At 43.0% G+C, this 24903-nt stretch overlaps 1 protein-coding gene across 1 annotated transcript in view; it reads left to right on the top strand.

Moving 5' to 3' along the window:
* ift88 (intraflagellar transport 88 homolog) overlaps positions 1-24903 on the top strand; it is a 137989-nt gene that overhangs the window by 75851 nt on the left and 37235 nt on the right. The window contains exons 17-19 of the mRNA XM_041199430.1: positions 3219-3405; positions 8065-8173; positions 18981-19131. Of these exons, the coding sequence (XP_041055364.1) occupies positions 3219-3405; positions 8065-8173; positions 18981-19131 (447 nt within the window). The remainder of the gene's footprint in view (positions 1-3218; positions 3406-8064; positions 8174-18980; positions 19132-24903) is intronic.

Raw genomic sequence — 24903 nt, 5'->3', positions numbered from 1 at the left:
TTTTTTTTCCCCTGTTAATTCACAGACCAAGTAAATTAACAGTGGATCGTTCAGTGTTGTTTTATTAAAATTATTACATGCTCCCAGTTCACTTAGTGATTGGATGTACCACTTGGTATTGTACAGTTCCAAATAGACAAGGAAGATCCCAGGTTCAATAATACGAAAGCAAATACTACAGATGCTGGAAATCTGAAATAAAAAACAGAAAATGCTGGAAATAGTCAGCAGGTGTGGCAGCATCTGTGGAGAGAGAAACAGGGTTAATAGGCAGAATTTTCCCCTTGGCTTTGGGACTCCAACATTGGGACTAAATTGGGCCTCGAGCCTGCACTTCAGTGAAATTCCAGGAGGGAGCCTCCTATTAAGGACTAGTGGGTAGACTCCCGATGCTCCTGGCCCTCTAGAGCCTTACCAGCCCCATGGGGAGAGGTGGCCGCTTCTAAGGAAGGTGGTAGACATTGAGGGTGCCTCAACGTGCAGGTGCCCTTGGATGTGTAAAGTTAAATTAATAAATCAGAGGAGGGAAAGCAGTAAGACACTTGGATTAGTGGGAAACTTCTCTGGAAGGATCTTTGGGGCTCTGGAGGCTTCCTTTAATTCCCACAGCTCTCCCTTTGGAGGATGGAGCCTTTGGTTACGATTGCCCTCTCTGCCACAGGGAGGCTGACTCCATTGAGCTGGCAGCTTCCACATATAGTGATGTACGCTCTGTTGCCTGCAAAATCTCTCCTTATTGTGGCCTTAACAATGTAAATTGGCTGCCCAACTTTGTGGTGCACGCCAATCAGAGTGCCCGTGCCTCTGAGAAAGTTCCTCTGTAGGGGGTATGTGTTGAGGAGCCTTCCCATTTTGGCTCCCCACTATTTTTCTGGTGCCCACACTCCTCATCTGCAACTTAACTACACGGGGCTGGGAAAATCCAGCCCAACATTTCAGCCCTGTGATCTTTCTGATGAAAGGTCACAGACCTGAAAGGCTAACTCTGTTTCTTTTGCCACAGATGCTGACAGATATGCTAAGTGTTTCCAGCATTTTCTGGGTTTTTTTCCCCTCGCTTCAGTACTTGATATACTTGTAATTTAAAACATTTTTCTATAAAACCAAAAGAAAATCCTGAAGATTCAGGTATCGCAAAGTGAAACACACTTTTCCAATAGGTAATATGAGTCCACAATCTTTTTATTTATGTTTGCCCATGTTCATGCTTTCAGTATTGCCTTCTCCATCAGCATTGCAGAGAAAGAGTGGAATAATGGAAGTTGGAAGTTTCTACAATCACCAGCAATGCTTCTTAATAATCAACAAATGCTGGAAATATATTTGTCTTGGGAGATATTGGTCTTTTCTACTTAGGCTAACCAAGAGTTTTATTTTTATTCTTTAACGGGACATGGGCATCGCTGGCTAGGCCATCCCTAATAGCTCTTGAGAAGTTGGTGGTGAGCTGCCTTCTTGAATTGCTGCGGTGCATGCGGTACAGGTACACCCACAGTGATGTTAGGGAGGATGTTCCAGGATTTTGACCCAGCGACAGTGAAGGAACAGTGATATATTTCCAATTCAGGATGGTGAGTGGCTTGGAGGGGAACTTCCAGGTGCTGGTGTTCCCACTGATGTTATGAATTTTGTTGCAAGGAGAAAAAGAAATTGCCAGCAAAAAGTCAGGAACACATTAGCCATTTGCAGATTAGATTCATGTTATTAAACTTATGGGTGATAGAACAAGCAGCTGAAGATTTGATCAGTTCAAGTGTGGGCAGCCATGGGCAATTAGAGATGGGCAATGAATGCTGGCTTTGCTAGTAACACTGATATCCCAAGGACGGATAAAAACAAAATACACAAATTTAGCAGATGATCTTGATCATGCATGTGCTGCCCTTGTCCTTCTAGGTGGTAGAGGTCATGGGTTTGGAAGGTGCTGTCAAAGGAGTTTTGGTGAGTTGCTACAGTGCATCTTGTAGATGGTACACACTGCTGCCACTGTGTGTTTGTGGTAGAGGGAGTGGATGTTGAAGGTGGTGTATGGGGTACCGATCAAATGGGATGCTTTGTCCTGGATAGCGTCAGGCTTCTGAATGCCGTTGGAGCTGCACCCGTCCGGGCAAATGGAGTGTATTCCATCACACTCCTGGCTTGTGCCGTGTCGATGGTGGACAGGCTTTGGGGAGTCAGGAGGTGAGTTACTCTCTGCAAATCTCCCTGCGCCTGACGTGTGCTTATAGCCATAGTATTTATATGGCTGGTCCAGTTCAGTTTCTGGTCAATGGTAACCCCCCCCAGGATGTTGATAAGGGCTTCCGCAATGGTAATGCCATTGAATGTCAAGGGGAAATGGTTGGATTCTCACTTCTGGAGATGGTCATTGCCTGGCACTTGTGTGGCGCAAATGTCACTTGTCACTTAATAGCCCAAGTCTGAATGTTGTCTAGGTCTTGCTGCATATGGGCACGGACCATTCAGCATCTGAGGAGTCGTGAATGGTGCTGAACATTGTGCAAACATCCACGAACATCCTCACTTCCGACCTTATAATGGCGGGAAGGTCATTGATGAAGCAGCTGAAGATGGTTGGGCCTAGGACAATACCCTGTGGAACACATGCACTGATGTCCTGGGACTGAGATGATTGACCTCCAACAATCACAACCATCTTTTTTGTGCTAGGTATCACTCCATTCAGTGGAGAGGTTTGCCCCCAATTCCCACTGACTGCGGTTTTGCTAGGGCTCCATGGCTCAGTCAAATGTTGCTTTGCCTAGATGTCGAGGGCAGTCACTCTCACATTTGTGCAGTGCAGTGCAGCTCATTTTTCCATGATAGGACTAAGGCTGTAATGAGGGCTGGAGCTGAGTGGGCGTGGCAGAACCCAAGCTGGGCATCGGTGTGCAGGTTATTGCTGAATAAATGCCGTTTGATATCACTGTTGACGACTTCTTCCATCATTTTGCTGTTGGTGGGATTAGTTCAGTGTAGGATACTGAGTTTAAATGATTGAAAAGCCTTTGTTGGAAATCCAATAAATAAAGGTATGAATTGACATGACCTATAATGATAAAGTCATGCACCTGCATTTTTTTTCTATTGTGACAGTAGTGCAAAATGTTACTTTTTTATGTATGCCCTATGTTTGAAAGAAGACTTTTGTGAATCTCCTGTAATTGAAGTGGGGGAGAAAATACAGACTGGAATTCATTTTCATTGGGTTTGTGCAGGAAAATGATTTTGGACTTGCAGACCGGTATGCAGATCTTGCAATGAATGCTGATCGATATAATCCAGCAGCATTAACAAATAAAGGAAACTGTGTCTTTGCACGCGGCGACTATGAGAAAGCAGCTGAGTTTTACAAGGAAGCCTTGCGGAATGATTCCTCTTTTACTGAGGCACTCTATAACTTGGGTGAGTTGCAATGTAACTTCTATTTCACTTACGATGAATAGGAAATCTTATGATTTATGAGTACGAATCCTTTAATATCTTTAGTGCCATTCTTATTCCAAGAATGCCAGATGCTTTTAGGTAGTTTACTCAGTGTGCACTATTTATTTAGAATTGTTCTTAATTTCATGTATCCAGAGCTTATCATTTTCTGCTAAACACATATCCATTTGCATAATTCGTTCAGATTATTTTGCTTCTTATCTATCTCCATGCTATTTTGTCACCTGGGTAATATATATTAAATAAAATTTTATAATATTGTGAAAAACAAAATTATGTTAGAATAATGCAAAATATATTCTCCTCTAAACCATTATAAATAAGTGAACAGATTAGTACTAGCCATGGACCCCAAATGAATTTTTCCTTATTTATTGTCTTTACTCCCTATTATTAAATATTTCCTAAAACTCCAAGTTATAACGTATCTACAGATGGACCTCATCTATAAGCTTAGTTACTTGCTCAGTACGTCAAAAGAATTTCAGCTGGACAGTAAAGTGTGACCCATTGCTTCTAAATCAACTACCTCCATGTCTTCTCCACTCTTTAGATGAGAATTTCTAGTATTCCCCTGTAGAATAATTCATACATTTTTTTCCTACTAAAGATGTTAGGCTAGCTGGTCTGTAATTTGCAGGTTTACATCTCAAACTTCTGATGACTGTCAGGATATTTACTATGCTCCAGATCTTATATAATTTCAATGATCCTGGAACTCCTAAAATATTTGTCAGAGTTTCTTTTATTTTCTAATTAATTTCCTTGAAATTTTGAGATTGTATTCCATATGAACAATAGACAGGTAATTATTTGAGTTTCTCCATTATACATGTTTTATTGATATCTGTTTGTGTTAGAGATTCCTAATGCAAAATGACTGGATCTGGAATCTTATCAGTGTACAGTGGTAAATGTGAATAAGCTTCTGTATGTCTGTGATTTACTGTGGAAGTTCTTTTACCTTGCATTTAATTTTTTTCTCTATCAACCTTTACCCTTAAAAATATATGATATGGACATGGTGAAAATTGTATTGCAACTATATACGTTGACAGTCAGATCATATTGGATCCACTTTCCTCAAAACAAGTGTTCAACCACAAATACACCATAAATAGGAAATATAATGTCATTGCTGTCACAGGGACATTGCAGGTTGAGAGAGGGGCAAGATTGGAAGCTCAATATTCCAGGATGTAGGGTTTTCAGGCAAGACAGGGAAGGAAATAAAAGAGGAGGGGTATCACAATATTGATCAAGGAATCAATTACAGCAGTAAGGAGAGATGACATCTTAGAAGGATCCTCAAATGAAGCCACGTGGGTAAAACTAAAAAACAAAAAAAGTGCAATCACATTGCTGGGAGTGTACTATAGGCCCCCAAACAGTCAGAGAGAAAAAGAAGAGCAGATATTTAGGCAAATTTCAGAGAAGTGTAAAAATAATAGGGAAGTAATAGTGGGGAATTTCAACTTCCCCAACATTAACTGGGTTAGTCATAGGTTTAGAGGGAGTAGAATTCTTAAAATGCATCCAGGAGAGCTTTTTAAACCAGTAAATAGAAGGTCCTGCAAGAGAGGGGGCGGTCCTGGACTTAATTTTAGGGAATGAAGCCAGGCAAGTGGTAGAGGTGTCAGTGGGGGAGCATTTTGCAGATAGTGATCATAACTCCGTTAGATTCAAGGTTGTTATGGAAACGGACAAGGAAGGGCCAGAAAGCAGAGTTCTAAATTAGGGGAAGGCCAATTCTAATAACATCAGATATGATTTGGCCAGAGTGGATTAGGACCAGCTACTTTTAGGTAAATCTGCGCCAGAACAGTGGGACTCATTCAAGAAGAAAGTAGGGAGAGTACAGGGCCAACATATTCCAGTAAAGACAAAGGGTGGGACCAACAAATCCAGGGAACCCTGGATGCTGAGGAGCATACAGGATTGGATGAAGAGAAAAAGGGTGGTTTTTGGCAGATACCGAGGGCTCAAAGCAGCGGAAGTCCTAGAGGAGTGTAGAATGTGTAGGGGAGAACTTAAGAAGGAAATTAGGAGAGTAAAAAGAGCGCATGAAAAAACATTGACAGGTAAAATAAAGAAAGATCCAAAGTTATTTTACAAGTACACTAAGAGTAAGAGGATAACTAGGGAATAGGCCAAAGTGGTAATTTGTGTGTGGAGCCAGAAGACATAGGTAGGGTTCTAAATGAATACTTTGTGTCGGTGATCACAAGTGAGTGGGACAACGTGGGTATGGAAATCAGGCAGAAGGATATAATTAAAGAAATTCACATAGAAAGGGAGGAGGTTCTAAGTGGCCTAGCAGGCTTAAAAGTAGATAAATCTCCAGGCACGGATGAAATGTATTCCAGGCTGTTGAGTGAGGCAAGGGAGGAGATAGCAGGGGCGCTGGCAATAATTTTCAATACCTCTCTGGCCACAGGAGAGGACTGGAGGACAGCCATTGTGGTACCATTATTCAAGAAGGGAGGAAGGGGTAAACCAGGGACTACAGGCCAGTCAGTCTAATGCCAGCAGTGGGGAAACTATTGCAAGCAATCCTGAGGGACAGAATTAATCTACACTTGGAGAGGCAGGGATTAATCAAGGACAATCAGCGTAGTTTTATTAAGGGGATGTCACGCCTGACCAATTTGATTGAATTTTTCAAAGAGGTGACCAGGTGTGTAGATGAGGGCAATACATTTGACGTAGTCTACTTGGACTTCAGCAAGGCTTTTGATAAGGCCCCGCATGGGAGACTGATAATGAAGGTAAGAGCCCATGGGATCCAAGGCAATTTGGCAAATTGGATCCAGAATTGGCTGAGTGACAGGAAGCAGAGGGTGATGGTGGAAGGGTGTTTTTGTGACTGGATGTCTGTGTCCAGTGGGGTTCCACAGCGATCTGTGTTGGGTCCCTTGCTGTTTGTGGTATATATAAATGATTTAGACTTGAATGTAGGAGGGTTGATCAGTAAGTTCGTGGATGACACGAAAATTGGTGGGGGGTTAAATAGTGAGAAAGATATCCTTAGATTATAGGAGGATATAGACGGGCTGGTCAGATGTGCTGATCAGTGGCAAATTGAATTTAATCCTGATAAGTGTGAGGTGATGCACTTGGGCAGGACAAACAAGGCACGGGAATGCACAATGAATGGTAGAGCCCTGGGAAGTACCGAGGATCAGAGGGACCTTGGTGTGCATGTCCACAGGTCCCTTAAGGTAGCAGGGCAGGTAGATAAGGTGGTTAAGAAGGCATATGGGATACTTGCCTTTATTAGCCGAGGCATAGAATATAAGAGCATGGAGGTTATGCTGGAACTGTATAAAACGCTGGTTAGGCCACAGCTAGAGTATTGCGTGCAGTTCTGGAATCCGTATTACAGGAAGGATGTGATTGCACTAGAGAGAGTGCAGAGCAGATTTACCAGGATGTTGCTTGGGTTGGAGAGTTTTAGTTATGAGGAGAGATTGGATAGACAGGGGTTATTTTCCCTGGAGCGGAGGAGATTGAGAGGGGACATGATTGAGGTGTATAAAGTTATGAGTGGCATAGATAGGGTAGAAAGGAAGGAACTTTTCCCCTTGGTGGAGGGATCAATAACCAGGGGACATAGTTTTAAGGTGAGGGGCGGGAGGTTTAGAGGGGATGTGAGGAAGAATTTTTTTCACCCAGACGGTGGTGGGAATCTGGAACTCACTGCCTGAAAGGGTGGTAGAGGCAGAAAACCACAAAGCATTTAAGAAGTATTTGGATGTGCACTTGCAATGCCGTGGCATACAAGGATATGGGCCTTGTGCTGGAAAATGGGATTAGAATAGTTAGTTACTTGTTTGACCGGCATAGACTCGATTGGCTGAAGGGCCTTTTTCTGTGATGTAGACCTCTATGACTCTAATGCAGTAGAAGGATGCTGACAATGACACTATATAAGACTATAAATGTCAACAAATTTTCATATTAGACAATTGAGCAACACAGAGTGTTTGGCTAGGGGTGCACAAAGCAGTAGGATGCAAGTTTGGTCCCACAATTTCCTCCAGTAATAAAATAAATGGAAGTGGATGGCTGATGCTTCCACACGTTCGCGGAGTGAAAATCAGAGTGCCAGCCTTGTAGAATTCTCAATCATCCATTATCACTGGCTATGATGGCTATAACGTGATGATGTAATTTTGAGAATAGAACTTGATTTCTTTTTCCTTCTCTTTTCAGCACTGGGTCATCTCTGTCATGGCTCATCCTTCCCCAGTGGGAAGGGAAGGCAATTTGCTTTCAGAGTTCCACTCATGCAGCTGTAAATTATCTCTAAGAGGTGGCTGTAAGTGATCCATGCATGATTCTCCCTCTCTGCAGAAAATTATATGGTGCTTACTCTGCACCATTCAAAAATTATACAGTTATGGTGAGGATCTTTATGTTGTGAGGGCTTGCAGGTACAAATTCTTATCACGAGATAGGTTCAGATAAAAACGGCACCTCAGATCATTTATTGTCATTCCTCAAGAAGACTAACATTACCACTTCATCTCACAATTCCATGGTACCATGCAATAATTCTCCAACACACTTTTCTAATTTGTCATTTCTTTACATTCTTGTACTTTTTAAATCCAGGTCTCACTTACAAGAAGTTGAATAGACTGGAGGAGGCTTTGGATTGTTTCTTGAAGCTCCATGCAATCATGAGGAACAGCGCTCAAGTTATGTACCAGATTGCAAGTCTGTATCCTTTCCAAAACTTTGAGGTTGTAGAGGCTTCATTTGAAGAGCTAAGGAATTTTCAGCAAGTGATGTTTGCGTGAATATTTTGGGAAATATTGCAGCTTCTCTGATGATTTTGTGGATAAATGCATTGCCTAATGTAATAAGAAAGAACGTGCACTTTCATAGGGCTTTTCATGACCTCAGGATATCTCAGTAGCCTTTACAGTCAATTAACTGCTTTTTGAAGTGCAATCATTATTGTAATGAAGGGAAATACAGCAGCTAAAGTGTGTGTAACAAAATAGCACAAACAAAAATGAAATTGTCCAGAACAGTAGAACCAGAGGACATGACCTGCACTTCAAGTTGGGTCGGGGGAGGGGGGAGGCAACAGCAGCAAACCTGCAGAAATGTGGGCTCATGACAGGCAAAGAAGGGGAGGCTAAACCTTTCAACAGGGAATATGTCCCCAACCCACTGTGTATTGTCGTATTTATGATGGTGGATTGCAATCTTCTGATTGAGAGCCTGATTTAAATTTAGCTGCTGCCAGCTGGTTTTTCAGGGCTTGAGAAATCTCACCAGCAAAAGGGAGGCAGGAGCTGTTGGTTCCAGAAGTTTTTATACACACATTGTGCCATAAATGCTTTAATAACGGAAAATGGCTCAACATCAAGGAGTAAGCACAGCCTGGAAGAATTTGTGTTTTTAAAAGATGCTGCCAAACTCTGCTGCTTTTCCTGGAGAAGGCAGCATTGTATAAGAAAAGATAACTAAGCAGTTTTAATGAAGCTGGAAACCTCTTGACCCAGGTGGACTGTTTACAAAAGGGTCACCTGGTGGTTTATGGCTTTGATTGAAAAAAGACCATGCCTGGAAACTGTGTTTAAAAGCTGGTGGGCAGGTTTTGCTTTGGTGGAGAAAACAAGAATCATCAACTGCTTGGCTAAAGAAGACAACAGCTCCTGAAGCTCCAGACCCAGTCGAAAGCAAAAAGTGAATGGAAGCTGCTTCGAAGTCACTCTATGCTCTGAAATCGACTGACTGGAAGCTTTCTGCAAAGTCTGCCTGAAAAGTCGTGCCACAGTCATTGTTTGTTTTGCAGACCAGTGCTGGGAGACCAACCATATAACCCGGACACCATTTTAAGGACTCTATCGTCTATCCTTTTCTCTTGAACCATTGACATTTAACCTTTTGGCAGAATTCCTCTATTGTATTTTTTGTGTCTGTGTGTGTATATGTGTTGTGTGTGTGTGTGTGTACGAAACCTGGGCATTGACTGGTCATTCTGAAATTCATAGGTAAAGTACGTATTTGACCTTATAGCTAGCTGGAGAAATCATTTAAATATATGTTGTCTAGTGGACGTGGTCTAGTGGAACTAGAGACAGTTAGTGCACTCCTCCCATCTCGGTCGTAACAATTGTCAGCAAGGAGATGCAGGAGTACACGCCAGGTCCTCAAGGAAGCTTTTGAACCCCCTTGCTGCCAATCACGGCCTCTTTCCAGCATTTGTTATGATTGACGACATTCCCCCCAACACTGATCATCCGCCTGATCCATGATTGCAGCCAACACCCTTCAGCTCACCACCTCCCAATCTCTGGCCAGCCCAGTGATTGAAATTGCTAGGGCCTGTCCCCAAGGATTACTAGCCACAACCTCCTGCTGCTGCTTTACCCATTCAGCAGCAAACAGAGCAAAACAATTGCAGTGAATCTCTGCTATTAAATTTGACAAGATTTCCACATCCCTGGCCTTGAAAAGTTTCCCCTGCACTCACCCACCTGGTCCTCACTCTCCATAATTTTGAGAGAGACGGGCCAGTGCAGGCCCAGAGGGAATTGGGCTTTGCCACCATGGATGGATTTCCCCAGATCCAAAGGGTCTTTTGATTGCACCCACATAGTCATCAAGGCACTGACAGACCAGCCAGCTAGATCCCTCAACTGAAAAGACTTCCCTCTTACTGAATGTCCAACTGGTCCATGATCACAGGAAGTGCATCTTGCAGATCTGCACTCAGTTCCCAGGCAGCTGTCATTATCCCTTCATCCTGCAGACCCAGGTACCTAAAGGGGTATCTTCTGACCACTGTCCAGTACCCACATACAGAGGCACTACAACCATCTCCTAACACAACCTGCATTGAGCTGACCATTGGCATGTTGAAGATGTGCTGCCTTGACCATTAGGGTGGTGCCCTGCAGTACAAGCTGGCCAGTGTGTCCTGTAACGTGATCGTCTGTTGAGTGCTGCACTTCACAACTATGCAAAGAAGCCTGGAGTTGGATGAGGAGGGGAGACTGATACACCACTCTTCCTCATGGGTAGATGGGGACAAGGAAGACAAAGACGATTAAGGGGGCATTGCAGAGGAGGCCAGGGTCTACGAATTGGAGAGAGGCTGCCAATGCCATCCCAGGCCTCACAGCGATCAGCAGGCTGGAATGGCCACAAGGATCACGCTCAACTGCTGGTCTCCTAGGTTTATGGCAGATGACTGCAAAACTCAACTTCCATCAAAAAGAGAAATTGTTCTGCAAACATACACATCTGGATAATTCCATTGCTACCCAAAGACTTGAAGCATAGGATCTCCATGTGAAACTGCCCACTGTTGATGGTGCCTCACTGTCCTCCTGGTCAATGGTGATGTGTGATGTGCTACCCATCTTGTGCTCACCGTTCTAAGCTTGATTTTGGCTCCACCAAGGTGACTGTGTCTACAATGGTGGGTGGTGTGGATCTGATGGTGCAGGCTCTGTGGAGTCCCTCATTGCTGAGTAGGCTGGCGATGTATGCACTGTTCCACTCTTGTGGATCGCTGGCTGCAGAACCTGTAGGAGGTACAAGAAAAAGGTGTTGCTGAGAACTCGGACAATTTAGTAGGTGCATCAGCACAACCAACCCCATAAATGACAGTGATAAACTAGCCACAGTGTGCACTGGACAGGAGTCTGCTCCATACCCTTCACCCGAGGATAGAGCTAGCAAATGACCCTTCTCATCTCAGCTCCCAGACTCACCGTTGTTTATGACCAGGCTCGATGGCACCACATCAATATCCAACACTATCTCTCCCATGGCTGTGAGATGGTGTTGGTCCAACACTCTGTCCAGATACTGTGTGTGCAATCTCCCAGTTATTGTGAGCCCTCATTCCTGCAGGATGAGGAGAGAATGATACATGAGTAGGTTGCCCTCCCTCAACTCTCACAGCATGACATTGGAGAAATGTTGGCATCGTGGTATTGTCACTGGATACCAATCCAAAGGCTTTGGGTAATTCTCTGGGGACACGTGTTCAAAACACAGCATGGCAGCTGGCGAAATCTACTGTTAATCATGGCACAGTAGACCCAACATGTAAGATGGCCCAAATTTTTTTGTCTAGAAGTCACGTTTTTGCACCAATTCGGCATATAAATGGTACCCCCACCCACTTTTCAGCTATGACATGTTATACTCACATTGGTAGTCAGCCTCAATTTTTCACTCCACAAATGCATGTTTTACTTGTACCTTGTAAAGGATCAAGCAGGTGTTCCAAGCTGAGTGAGAAGATGCGTTGGATGTAAGACACGCTCACTCTTTGTGTCGGATGCTGACGACATTTCAAAATGTCATGCAGTTAGTTTTTATATTCGGTGTCTAAGTTGATGCCAGTTTTTGGAGGGATTTTTTTTGAGGCTTCAAAGATCAAATGATAAGCCAACATCTATGGTAAACTCAATTAATAAATTCAATTAGTTTTTTAAAAATCTGGAATTGAAAGCTAGGAGGTGATTTCAGCCAGAGACCGGGAACAAAATCTCCCGTTTCTCAACCACAGCCTCAGTGAGGACCTCCAGGAGGCTTCCTAAATTTTGGGTCCACTCATGTCTTTCTGCCCCCACCAGTGCCAACTTGATCCTGATCAGCTCCCTGCACAGACATTTTCGCAGCAAGTGGCAGGCACAGTCATTGCTGCCGCTTACCTTTTCAAAGGGCCCTCCAGTCCTATGTCCTGCCTTCTGATCACTCCTTGGGTTTGCTGATTGGGAACCAAACCCATCCCAGGGCCAATTGGATCATCTGCATCTGGAAATTGCATTGCATCAGTGATGCTGACACCTGGTGGAATCAGAACGCAGAACTGCTCTGATGGGCTGGTTCCTCACCCAGCCCAAGGTTTGTGCAGATTAGTTTTGAATTTATCATCCTTCAAGTACAAACTATGTCCTCTGGTTCTACTTTTCTGGGCCAAATAAAGGAGCTTATCATGATCTACATTATCTAGTCCCTTTTGAATCCTAAAAACAGCAATCACATCATGCATCAATCGCTTGCTCGTACAATCTTTGATCTGAAGCTGTTGAATTGGATGCTCCTGCCTTTTTTAACTTATAGGAAGATGACAAAAAAGAGGAGCTTCTCAAATTTCTCTTGTAGGGAAGGGTTTAGAATGAAAAAAGAAGCTAAATCTTCTTAGAAGATAGCGTTAGCAGTACAGAGACATGGTTGCAAGATGATCAGGGTTGGGAAATAAATATTCCAGGGTACACAATATTTCTGAAAGACAGACAGAATGGCAAAGGAGGAGGGGTAGCTCTGATAGTAAAGGATAACATAAGATTAGTGAGAAAGGATGTGGCCTCGGAAGATCATGAAGTAGAATCAGTATGGATGGAAATTCAGAATAGCAAGAATCAGAAAATGCTGGTGGGAGTAGTTTATAGCCCCCTAATAGTAGTTACACCATTGGGCAGAGCATTAAACAAGAAATTATGGAACTTGTAACAAAGACAATGGATGGAATTGTCCCAGGTTCGCACAAGTGCGGTAGCGGGTGGATAAAATAGAGTTTTACTTGCTGGCCGCAATGGCAGCTTCTTATGACGTATTGTCCCAAACCCACCATATTAATTATGCATTCCTGGGAAACATGCTGTTTTGATAGCAAGTGAGTGGGCTCTGATTCACTGACCACACTGTCACCTTGCTGTTTCATTGCACCGGGCGCCACGTTTAAAGTACAGCTGCATGCACATCTCTCAGTGCCCCCAGTCCAGGACTGCTGCAAATAAGACTTGGCCCCGAAAAGCAAGAAGACTGCAGGTTTAGTGATGCTTCCCTCAAGCACCTTTTGGACACTGTGCTGGCCCACCGTGATGTCCTCTACCCCTACTCTGGCTGCAGGAGGGGTAGCAATATTACCACTCATAATGACTTAGTAAGCAATGGCAGTGGTGATCAGTGGCAATACTGCACAGGTGAGGTTGGCCACTCGATACAGCTAGAGGATGAGTGATCTCATCCATGCTGCCAGGGTGAGGCAATCATCTCAACACTCTAAACTCTCACAATCAAGCCCATCATACATTCACTGGCATCTCACTCACTGCCAGCTCAGGGACATCACCACTCACTCTTTCACACTCACCCTCACATCTCCATCTGGCCTCATCTGCTTTGGAAACTGCCTCCTCAGCCCTCACCATCTTGAGGCCACTTGTACAGATCAACTTGTGCTTCCACACAAACCCTGGGATAACCCCCTTCCTTAGTACAGCCCTCACCCTGCAGTCTTTTCTCTTGCCTTCCCCAAGCAAGCCCTAGCCCTGCATAATTATAGGGACTTCAATCCTCATATAGACCAGGATAATCAAATTGGTAAGGGTGCTCCAGAAGATGAGTTTGTGGAATGTTTTTGTGATAGTTACCTGGATCAATACTTTGTGGATCTGACTCCGGATGAAGCTAGTTCAGATCTAATATGGTGCATTGAAGCTGGGTTGATTAATAATGTCATAATAAAAGATCCCCACTGTGAAATAATGATCATAATACCATTGAATTCCATGTTAAGTTTGAAAGTGACATATTCCAATCGCAATCAAGAATCTTAAACTTAAAGCTAAGGGGAAGACCTACTAAGGTTGATTGGGTAAATAGACTAAATGGTATGGCTGCAAATGGACTGTGGGAAACATTTAAGTAAACAATTCAAAATGTTCAATAAAAATATATTCTATTCAAAAGCAAAAGCTCATTATGAAACACTCATCTGTGCCTCACTCAAAGTTAAAGAGAGTATTGGATTAAAGGAAGAGGCTTATAATGCTGCAAAGAACAGTAGCAAGTCTGAGGATTTGGGAGTGTTTGAGAAACCAACGAAGGGTTGGTTGATAGGGAAAAAATAGAATAAGAGTAAACTAGCCAGAAATATAAAAACAGATTGTAAGAACTTTTATACGTATATAAAAAGGAAGAGAATAGTTTAAGTAAACATTGGTCCCTTAGGAGCAGAGACAGGAGAAATTATCATGGGAAATGGACAGAGGCATTGAATATATATTTTGTGTCTGTTTTCACAGTAGAAGTCACAAGTTGCATTCCAGAAATAGAGTGTAACCTAGGGGCTAAAAAGAGTAAGGGAATTAAGATAATTAATGTCAGCAGAGAAAAAATATTGGAGAAACTTACAGGACTAAAATCTGACACATCCCTGGGACTTTATGGCCTACACCTTAGGATTCTAAAAGAGATAGTGGATGTGCCTGGCTATGTTTTCCAAAAATTCCTTAGATACAGGAACAGTCCCATCAGATTGGAAGTTGGCAAATGTAACACTGTTTTTCAAGAAAGGAAGGAGAGAGAAAACAGGGAACTACAGACCAGTTAGCTTAACATCAGTAGTTGGGAAAATGCAGGAATATATTATTAAGGAAGTCTTAACAATGCAAATAGAAAAGTATAGAATGATTAGACCAAATCAACATGGTTTTATGAAAGGGAAATCCTGTTTGACAAATTTATCATTGTGTTTTGAGAATGAAACTAGTAGGATAGATAAAGGGGAACCAGTAGTACTAATATACCTAGATTTCAAAAAGGCACAAAAAGTTAGAAGGCAAGGTAAGGGCTTATGGAATTGGGGTAGTATATCAGAATGAATAGAGGATTGGTTAATGGTCGAGAACAAAGTGTGGGCATAAGTGTGGTATTTTCAAATTGGCAGGCAGTAACTAATGGAGTGATGCAAGGATCAGTTCTGGGGCCTTAACTATTTACAATCTATGTTAATGATTTGAATGAACAGACAGAGAGTAATGTATCTAAGTTTGCTGATACAAAGCTAGGTGGAAAGGTAAGCTGTGGGGAGGACAGAGGCTGCAAGAAGGCATAGACAGGTTAAGTGAATGGACAACAAGGTCGCCGATGGAGTATGATATGGGGGAGTGTGGTTATTTACTTTCGTCATAAGAATGCAAAAGCAGAATATTTTTTAAAAGATGTGAAACTTGTAAATGTTGAGGTTCAGAGACAATTTGAAGTGATGATACAAGGAAGGTAGAAAGTTAGCATGCAGGTACTGCAAGCAATTAGGAAGGCAACTGACATGTTGGCCTTAATTGCAAGGGGATTGGAGTACAGGAATAAAGAAGTCTTGTTGCTTTAGAGAGACCACATCTTTAATACAATGTGCAGTTTTGGTCTCCATATTTTAGAAGGATATACTTGCATTGGAGGTTTACTAAGTTGATCCTTGGAATGAAAGGGTTCTCCTATGATGAGAGGCTAAGTAAATTGGGTTTATATTCTCTGAAGTTTAGAAGAATGAGAAACTATCTCATTGAAACATGCATGATTCTGAAGGGGCTTGGTGGGCAGAAGTTGAGAGATTGTTTCCGCTGGTCAGGGAATGTAAAACATGGGGCACAGTCTCAGGATAAGGGACAGATCATTTAGGACTGAGATGAAGAAGAATTACTTCAGTCAAAGGGTTGTAAATTCTCTACCCTAGAGGGTTGTGGCTGCTCCATTTTTTGAATATATTTAAGGCTGAACGAGACAGATTTTTGGTCTGTCAGGGAATCGAGGGATTATGGGGAGTGGGAAAGTGGGGTTGAAGCCCAAGATCAGCAATGATCATATTGAATGGCAGAGCAGACTCTATGGGCTATATGATCTATTCCTGTTCCTATTTCTTGTGTCCTTGAGAGGTAATTGAACCATTTGAGTTCATAGTAGCTGGTGAGTTCAAAAATGTTAACAGGAAGAAGGAAGCAGGATGGAACTATGCCCTAAAGAGTTCATAAACTGTGCATCACAAAGATAAAATAGTGAACCTGGAACTAAAAAAACCTTTACCATTTCCCATGCTCCTATTTTAATCCTGTCTCCACACTGACTGTGATTAATACCCCTTGTTCTCACATTTTATCCTACCAGCCTGTATATTTGTCAAATCATTTTTGCCATCTTTTTCACACCAACAAAAAAGGTAGATTTGAACGAGGGCTTTTAAAATAGAGGGAGGTGAAGAACTGGAGGAATTTAGGGAGGGAATTTGAGAGTGTGGGTCTTAGTGACTTAAAGCATAACAGGTTGTGACATGTGGTGGAAAGTATAATGAGGCATGGAAATCGTCGCTCGCTTTAACTTTAATGAGCTCAGTCAGCTCGGTGACAAAATACAGTTTTTCTAGGGCATATTGATCGATTGTACCCATACTGTTGTAGACAAGGGTACTGCTCAGAAGTACGGCAAGAGCACAGATCAAGCAGTCATTTTTCTGATCACCCTTCGAGACGTCGCCCAGACCTTCCGTATCCAGCAGCACCAAGGAATTATTCGGCTTGAGGGATGAGGCAAGCACCTTTAGTGTGAAACTGAACCATAGAGCCAAGGGGGAAAACAATAAGGGGAAAGGTGTTGCCACCAGTGAACCAAGTTTCAAACAAAAGCAGCATGTTTTTGCAATCATCTACAATAATGTTGTGCACGGCAAAGCCTTATGAATGAATGGGTATTCTTCAGGAAATGCAATGACTGGTGATGATTGATAGTTTCCAAGAAGGTGGTGGTGAGTGGAGTGAGTTGGATAAGATGGAAGTTGGTGAGCTTACTCCTACATGAGTGAGTTGGGCAGGTAGGTAAATGTGGGAGAAGAGTGGAGCAATTGAGGTTGCTGCTTATAAAGTAGCAGCAATGTATTGCTCAATGGGCACTTTGCAGAATGCCAAGAAAAGCACAAAGAATTATTCAGTGCCTATTCAAGGTGGATTTGAGTGAAGAATATGTTTAGGAGAATAGGATGGCAGAGAAGAAGTCATAATTTGAGGATAAGTACCCAAGAAAGGAGAAATTAAAGATGGTGGCAGATTTTAACACTCATTTTCTTTGTAGCAGGAACTGCTAGCAATGTGGGAAGGATGTGTTGCCACTCCGCCCCTTTTATTTTGTTTATCTTAAACTTTTTTTCAGTTCTGATGAAGGGTTACGTGTGAAACATTAACTTGCCATTTCTCCTCATATCTGCAGAAGAGCAGGATGGCGGAGAAGAAGTAACTCTTACTTCATCTCTGCCAAGCTACTCTTCTGCAGGTACTCCTGACTCTCATCTCCCTTGAATAAACTCAGATTATGCCTCACTTTGTATTCTGTGAACAGCCCATGGCTGTCTCTTTATAAACTGTGACCTCAGTTGCCCAATCCTTCTGTCTCACTGATCTTCCTGCTTACTGACTGCTGACTGTTTCCAGCATTTTCTGGTATTTTTAGATTCTTAGTATTTACTACTCTTTGCATTTTGCTTGTTGATTATTTACTTGTTGTGCTGTTCATTCTCAATTGCTACTTGTATGTAAAAATGCAGATAATTATGACAACAGCTTGAAGATTATTTTATTGCAGCATCCAGATTGTTGTCCACGAATTCTATGTTATATTGGAATTTAACCCTGTGTTACGGTCAGAATTTATGTTTTCTTACTGTCCCCGATTTATGTGTTTTGTATGGATGGAGTGTGTGTTTTCTTACCCTCAGAACAATTTCCACAATTTAAATAATTGCAGCAGCAAGCTTTTTGTGAATTTAAAAATAAGGGAGGTTCTTTATTAACACATACTTCCCCGGGAGATTTAAAAACCAGAATCTCACTCACTTGACTCACCCACGTTATCATTCATGCAAAGGTTAGATACAAAAGAGGGAAAAAAACAATAAAATTACAATTTATTATTGTCTCAGTCTCTTTTGTGACAGGCCTATAGTTTCATAGATGAGTTAATGCCTTGGTTGAAGTGAAGGTCTTATAAAGCAGAGGATTTTCAGTAAGCTGTGAAGTTTCTTATATTCAAGTGTCGAAGAGGTTTGGTTCTCAGGTGAACTAAAAGTTGAAGTGAGTCGGGAGGAATTCTTCTCTCACTTTCAAGAGATTGCTGTTTATTCCTTGGCTGCTTAGATGACACTCACTGGTTTGATGGTTGTCTCTTCGATCTCTGACTCTGAGCACCTTCTTGCTGAATTTTTAAAGTAGACTACAAAATGACTTCCTCACCATGTGACTTGTACAAGTTCGAAGTTCTTTTTTCTAAAAAAGGGATGGTGTATATTGATTACACCCCCTGTGTTGTCATTTGACACTTTTAAATTTGCCCTGTCTAGTTTGGATAAGTGACCAAAACTGTGCAAAGGATGGTCAATGGAAATCCTTGCACATTCATCTAATAGACATGGAGTTTTAATGTTTATTTTGTCCAGCTGGGAGGCAATAGGTCTTTTGTTGATGATCCATCCTTAAAGGGACATGTGAATTCTCTGAACGGCTGTGAATGTCCATATTTAATTAGGTATTTGCTGGACTATCTGGAGCCCAGAAGCCATTTTAATACACTATTTGTGTTCAAAATGTTTGAAGTATTGACTGGAAGTTCATAATATACTGGAACATGACACCTGCTATCATATTATTGTTACTGGAAAAATATCCGCATATGACGGTAGACATTCTGACTTTGAAAGAAAATCTGATCCTTGACTTCCATTGTTTGAGATATGAAATGTTGGAAGATCTTGCCCAAGCCATTGAATGGCTCATGCAGTTGATTAGCGTTGCCCCTACTGACCCACAGGCACTTGCTAAATTAGGGGACCTGTACGACAATGAGGGAGACAAGTCCCAGGCCTTCCAGTACTATTATGAGGTATTTAACCAGCAATGAAAAACATAACCTAGCTAGTCTCGGGACTTTTTATAACCAGTTATTAAACTAGTGGTGTCATTGAATGATCAAGATAACAGTATGGGTCTCAAAATCATTCAGGGTATGTGACACCAGCAGTTAAGGTCATGGCCAGTAATGCCCTCTAACACTGACCCTGCCAGACTATGCAGGATCACAGGAAAGGCGATAGCGTAATGGTATTCTCTATGGACTAGTAATCCAAAGTAATGATTTGGGGACCTGGGTTCAAATCCCACCATGGCAGATGGAGGAATTTGAATTTAACTGCAAACTCAGCCCTGTCGACCTTGCAAAGCTTGGGTTCTGCCAGGGCCACTCAGCTCCTGACCTCATTATAGCCTTGTTTGAAACATGGACAAAAGAGCTGAACTGGTGAGGTGAGAATGACTGCCCTTGATATTAAAGCTACATTTGACCGAATGTGGTATCAAGGAGCCTAGCAAAACAGGGGGAAAACTGGTTGGAGTCATACCTAGCACAAAGGAAGATGGTTGAGGTTGTTGGGGGTCAGTCATCTCATCTCCAGTACATCGCAGCAGTAGTTCCTCAGGGTAGTGTCCCAGGCCAACCATCTTCAGCTGCTTCATCAATGACCTTCCTTCCATCAAAAAGTCAGAAGTGGGGATGTTTGCTGCTGGTTGTGCAATGTTCAGCACCATTCATGACTCCTCAGATACTGAAGCAGTCCATGTGCAAATACAGCAAGACCTGGACAATATCTAGGCTTGGGCTGACAAGTGGCATTTGTGCCATACAAGTGCCAGGCAATGACCACCTCCAACAAAAGAGAATCTAACCATTGCCCCTTGATGTTCAATGGCATTACCATCACTGAATCCCCAACTATCTATATCCTGGGGATGAATAAAAATGAATCTAAAAAAAATTAACCATGAAAATACCTGTGTCACAGTGGAGGTTCACCAGCCCATTCAGACTTTGGTGCCTGTTTCCATCTGGGAAGGTTTTGTTTTTATTCACTTACAGGTTGTTGGCTTTGGTGGCTAGGCCAGTATTTATTGCCCATCCCTAATTTCCCTTGAAAAGGTGGTGGTGAGCTGCTGCCTTGAACCACTGCAGTCCCTGTGGTGTGGGTGCATCCAAAGTGCTGTTAAGGAAGGAGTTCCAGAATTTTGACCCAGTGACAGTGAAGGAACGGCAATATGTTTCCAAGTCAGGATGGTGTGTGGCTTGGAGGAGAACTTCCAGGTGGTGGTGTTCTCACGTACCTGCTGCTCTTGTTCTTCTAGATGGTAGTGGTCGTGGGTTTGGAAGATGCTGGTGAAGGAGCCTTGGTGAGTTTCTGCAGTGCATCTTGTAGATGGTACACATTGCTGCCACTGTTCGTCCGTGGTGGAGGGGGTGAATGTTTATGGAAGGGGTGCCAATTGAGGGGACTGCTTGTCCCTGGATGGTGTTAAGCTTCTTGAGTGTTGTTGGAATTGCACTCATCCAGGCAAGTGGAGAGTATTTCATCACACTCCTGACTTGTGCCGTGTAGATGGTGGACAGGCTTTGGCGAGTCAGGGTGAGTTACTCTTTGCAGGATCCCTAGCCTCTGACTTGCTCTTGTAGCCACAGTATTTATATGGCTAGCCCAGTTCAATTTCTGGTCAATGGTAACCCCCAGGATGTTGATAGTGGGGGATTCAGTGATGGTAATGCCATTGAACATCAAGGGGCAATGGTTAGATTTTGCCTTGTTGAAGATGGTCATTGCCTGGCACTTGTGCGGTGCAAATATTTGTCACTTGTCAGCCCAAGCCTGGATATTGTCCTGGTCTTGCTGCACTTGCACATGAACTGCTTCAGTATCTGAGGAATTGCAAATAGTGCTGAACATTGTGCAATCATCAGTGAACATCCCCACTTCTGAACTTGTGATGGAAGGAGGGTCATTGATGAAGCAGCTGAAGGTGCTCCTGCAGCGATGTCCTGGAGATGAGTTGATTGACCTCAAACCACAACTATCTTCCTTCGTGCTGGGTATGACTCCAACCAGCGGAGAGTTTCCTCCCCCGATTCCCTTTGCCAGGGCTCCTTGAGCCACACGTGATCAAATGCTGCCTTGATGTCAAAGGCAGTCATTCTCACCGCACCTCTGGAGTTCAGCTCTTTTGCCTATGTTTGGACCTCATTACAGTTTTGGTTCAAAGATGAGTGGCCCTGAACAGGTTTATGTTAAGTAAGTGCCACTTGATAGCAGTGTTGATAACCTCTTCCATCACTTTACCAATGATCAAGAGTAGACTGATGGGGCAGGAATTGTCCGGGTTGGATTTGTCCTGCTTTTTGTTGACAGGACATACCTGGGCAATTTTCCACATTGCCAGGTGGATTCCAGTTTTGTAGCTATACTGGAACAGCTTGGCTAGGGGCCTGGCAAGTTTTGGATCAAAAGTCTTCAGAACTATTGCTGGAATATTGTCAAAGCCCCTAGCCTTTGCAGTATGCAGTGCCTTCAGCTGTAACTTGATATCACGTGAAATGAATAGAATTGGCTGAAGACTGGTGTCTGTGATGCTGGGGACCTCCGGAGGAGGCCAAAATGGATCATCTAATCGGCACTTCTGGCTGAAGATTGTTGGGAATGCTTCAGCCTTCTCTTTTGCTGGACTCCTCTATCATTGAGGTTGGAGATATTTGTGGAGCCTCCTCCTCCAGGTTTAATTGTCCACCACCATTCATGTGGCAGGACTGCAGAGCTGAGATCTGAACCATTGGTTGTGGAATTTCTTAGCTCTGTTTATTACTTACTGTTTATCATTTACTGCTTATATTGTTTGGCACGCATGTAGTCCTATATTGTATCTTCACCAGGTTGGCACCTCATTTTTAGGTATGCCTGGTTCTGCTCCTGGCATGCCCTCCTGCACTCTTCATTGAACCAGGATTAATCCCCTGGCTTGGTGGTAATGGTAGAGTGGGGAACATACCAGGCCATGAGGTCACAGATTGTGGTTGAGTATATCCCTGCTGCTGCCAATGGCCCACAGTGCTTCATGGCTGCCCTGTCTTGCGTGCTAGATCTGTTCAAAATCTATCCCATTTCGCACGGTGGTAGTGTCACTCAACATGATGAAGGGTATCCCCAATGTGAAGATGGGACTTTGTCTCCACAAGGACTGTGCGGTGGTCACTCCTACCAATACTGTCATGGAGAGGTGCATTTGCGGCCGGCAGGTTGATGAGGATGAGGTCAAGTATATTTTTCCCTTTTGTTGGTTCCCTCACCACCTGCCGCAGACCCAGTCTAGCAGCTTTGTCCTTTAGGACTCTGCCAGGTTGGTGTGATGCTACTGAGCCACTCTTGGTGATGGACATTGAAGTCCTCCACCCAGAGTACATTCTGCGTCCTTGCCACACTCAGTCCTCCCTCCAAGTGGTGTTCAACATGGAGAAGCACTGATTAATCAGCTGAGGGGGTGTAATCAGCAGGAGATTTCCTTGCCCTGGTTTGACCTGCTGCAGTGAGACTTCATTGGGGCCAGAGTTGATGTTGAGGACTCCCAGGGCAACTCCCTATTGTAAACCATTGTGTCACCACTTCTGCTGGGTCTGTCCTGCCGGTGGGACAATGATGGTGGTGTCTGGGAGATGATCTGTAAGGTTATGATTTTGTGAATATGACTATGTCAGGCTATTGCTTGACTATTTGTGCGGCAGCTCTCCTAATTTTGGCACAAGACCCCAGATGTTAGTAAGGAGGACTTTGCAGGGTCAGCAGGGCTGGGTTTGCTATTGTTGTTTCTGGTGCCTCAGTCGATGCTGGGTGGTCCATTCGGTTTCATTCCTTTTTATTGACTTTTTAGTGGTTTTATATAACTGAGTGGCTTGCTAGACCAGACTATGCCATTTCAGAGGGTGTTTAAGAGTTTACTGCAGATCTGGAGTCATGTAGGCCAGAACAGGTGAGGATGGAAGATTTCCTTACCTAAAGGACATTAGCGAACTGGAGGGATTTTTACAACAATCAACAATGGTTTCATGATAATCATTAGCCTTTTAATTACAGATTTTTATTGAATTCTGCTGTGATAGAATTTGAACCCAGCTCCCCAGAGGGGGAGCATCTGCGGAGAGAAATACAGTTAAAGTTTCGAGTCCATATGACAGTTCTGATGGAGTCATACGGACTCGAAATGTTAACTGTATTCCTCTCCGCAGATGCTGTCAGACCTGCTGAGTTTTTCCAGCTATTTTTATTGTTATTTTTGTTTCAGATTTCCAGCATCCACAGTATTTTGCTTTTATCCCCAGAACATTACCCTGGGTCTCTGGATTAACAGTCCAGTGACAATACCACTACGCCACTTCCTCCCCATGGCCTGTTCTTTTCCCCGACCCTCACCATCGCCTTGAGAAGTTATGTTTCTGCTCCCTTACAAAGGGCTGATAAAAATATTAAATACTGATCTTTTCACAAAAATGAACTAAACCCCACTGGTGGAGCCCATGTGTGCCCTTCAGTAGACTACACAATGCCTCATCTCAGTGGGTATACTGACATCCACCTCACCAGATCTAATTGAGGAAGCAGGTTTTCTCTGTAGAGGGCTTATGCTTCTTGCCCTGACTCCCTCTGATGGCAGAAGTCCATGTTTAGGACTTACCAAGGTTCTGCTCCAAACAAAGCATCCCTCCTCCCTTGCTAGAAATAACCAGCGTAGAATTGTGTGGACTCCCCTAGAGAAAAGATCCCTTTTCCAGGGTTTCTACCAGTCTTTCACCGAAGTTATGGCAGCAGATTGGGAGAACCACATGGAAGTTCAGTGATAGTGAATGCAGATTATTAGATAATTGTGCAGGAAAAGAGAAAATGAGGGAGATTTAACTAATCAACCAGCATCCTTGTTCACAGCTTGCAATGTGAGTATAACAACATTTCGTAAATTGCTGTCATTACTGTTCTCCGAAATTCTCTCCTAAAGCCACTTCACCTTGCTATCACTGTTATGATCCCCTTAGAAACCAATCATTTTAAAAAAGATAGTGACTAATTTAAAGGAATTGCATGAGAAGATTTCAAGTTTTAAGACTTTTACTGTAACAAGCATACTAAAAGCAATCTCAAATAAGCATTACTTAGTGGGTAACTAATACTGTAAACTGCAGAAAAGATAACCTTCATTAATGTCTCATTGTCACCAATAACCCCATTGCCACACACTGTATATACTTTACAGCATGCTTTCTACAAAATTGCAGCCTTTACAGGAAACAGTCCACAGTCACTCTCAGTTCCAAATAGGTTTACTTCTCCCCGTTTTGCTGAGTTGTAACATCCATTGACTGTCTCAAGTCCCCTTCCTCAGTCCTCTGAGAGCTCCTTAGCCAATTTTCAGCAGTAAAGCCCACTCCAGTGATTTCTTCTCCCGGCCTTACCAGGGAATATTTTCCAACGTCCTTAACTAACGGCAGGTTCCTCCCCTTCAACAAGTGGACAAGCTTTCCATAGCATTCTGCCTTGTAGCTAACAGAGAAAACAGTCTGTTTCCCTCTTCAGACTGCAGCTCTTGTGTAGGGCTTTCTCTCGTCTCTCTCTTTCGGTGTCCAGGGCTTTTTAAATCAAACTGCCTGGGAGTTTGTAAGTGTACCCAACACAACACAGCTACCTCTTTCATTGTGAAATATAGTATATGGGTTCAATAAGTCTTAACCTGGGCTCCCTGTCCTCTGGTAACCATCACTAGGCCTGTTGCTGGGCAAAATTCAATACAACTTAACACC

The sequence above is a fragment of the Carcharodon carcharias genome, chromosome 11, assembly GCF_017639515.1.
Source record: "Carcharodon carcharias isolate sCarCar2 chromosome 11, sCarCar2.pri, whole genome shotgun sequence".
In the NCBI taxonomy this organism is placed as follows: Eukaryota; Metazoa; Chordata; class Chondrichthyes; order Lamniformes; family Lamnidae; genus Carcharodon; species Carcharodon carcharias.
This window is presented reverse-complemented; position numbering and strand designations above follow the sequence as displayed.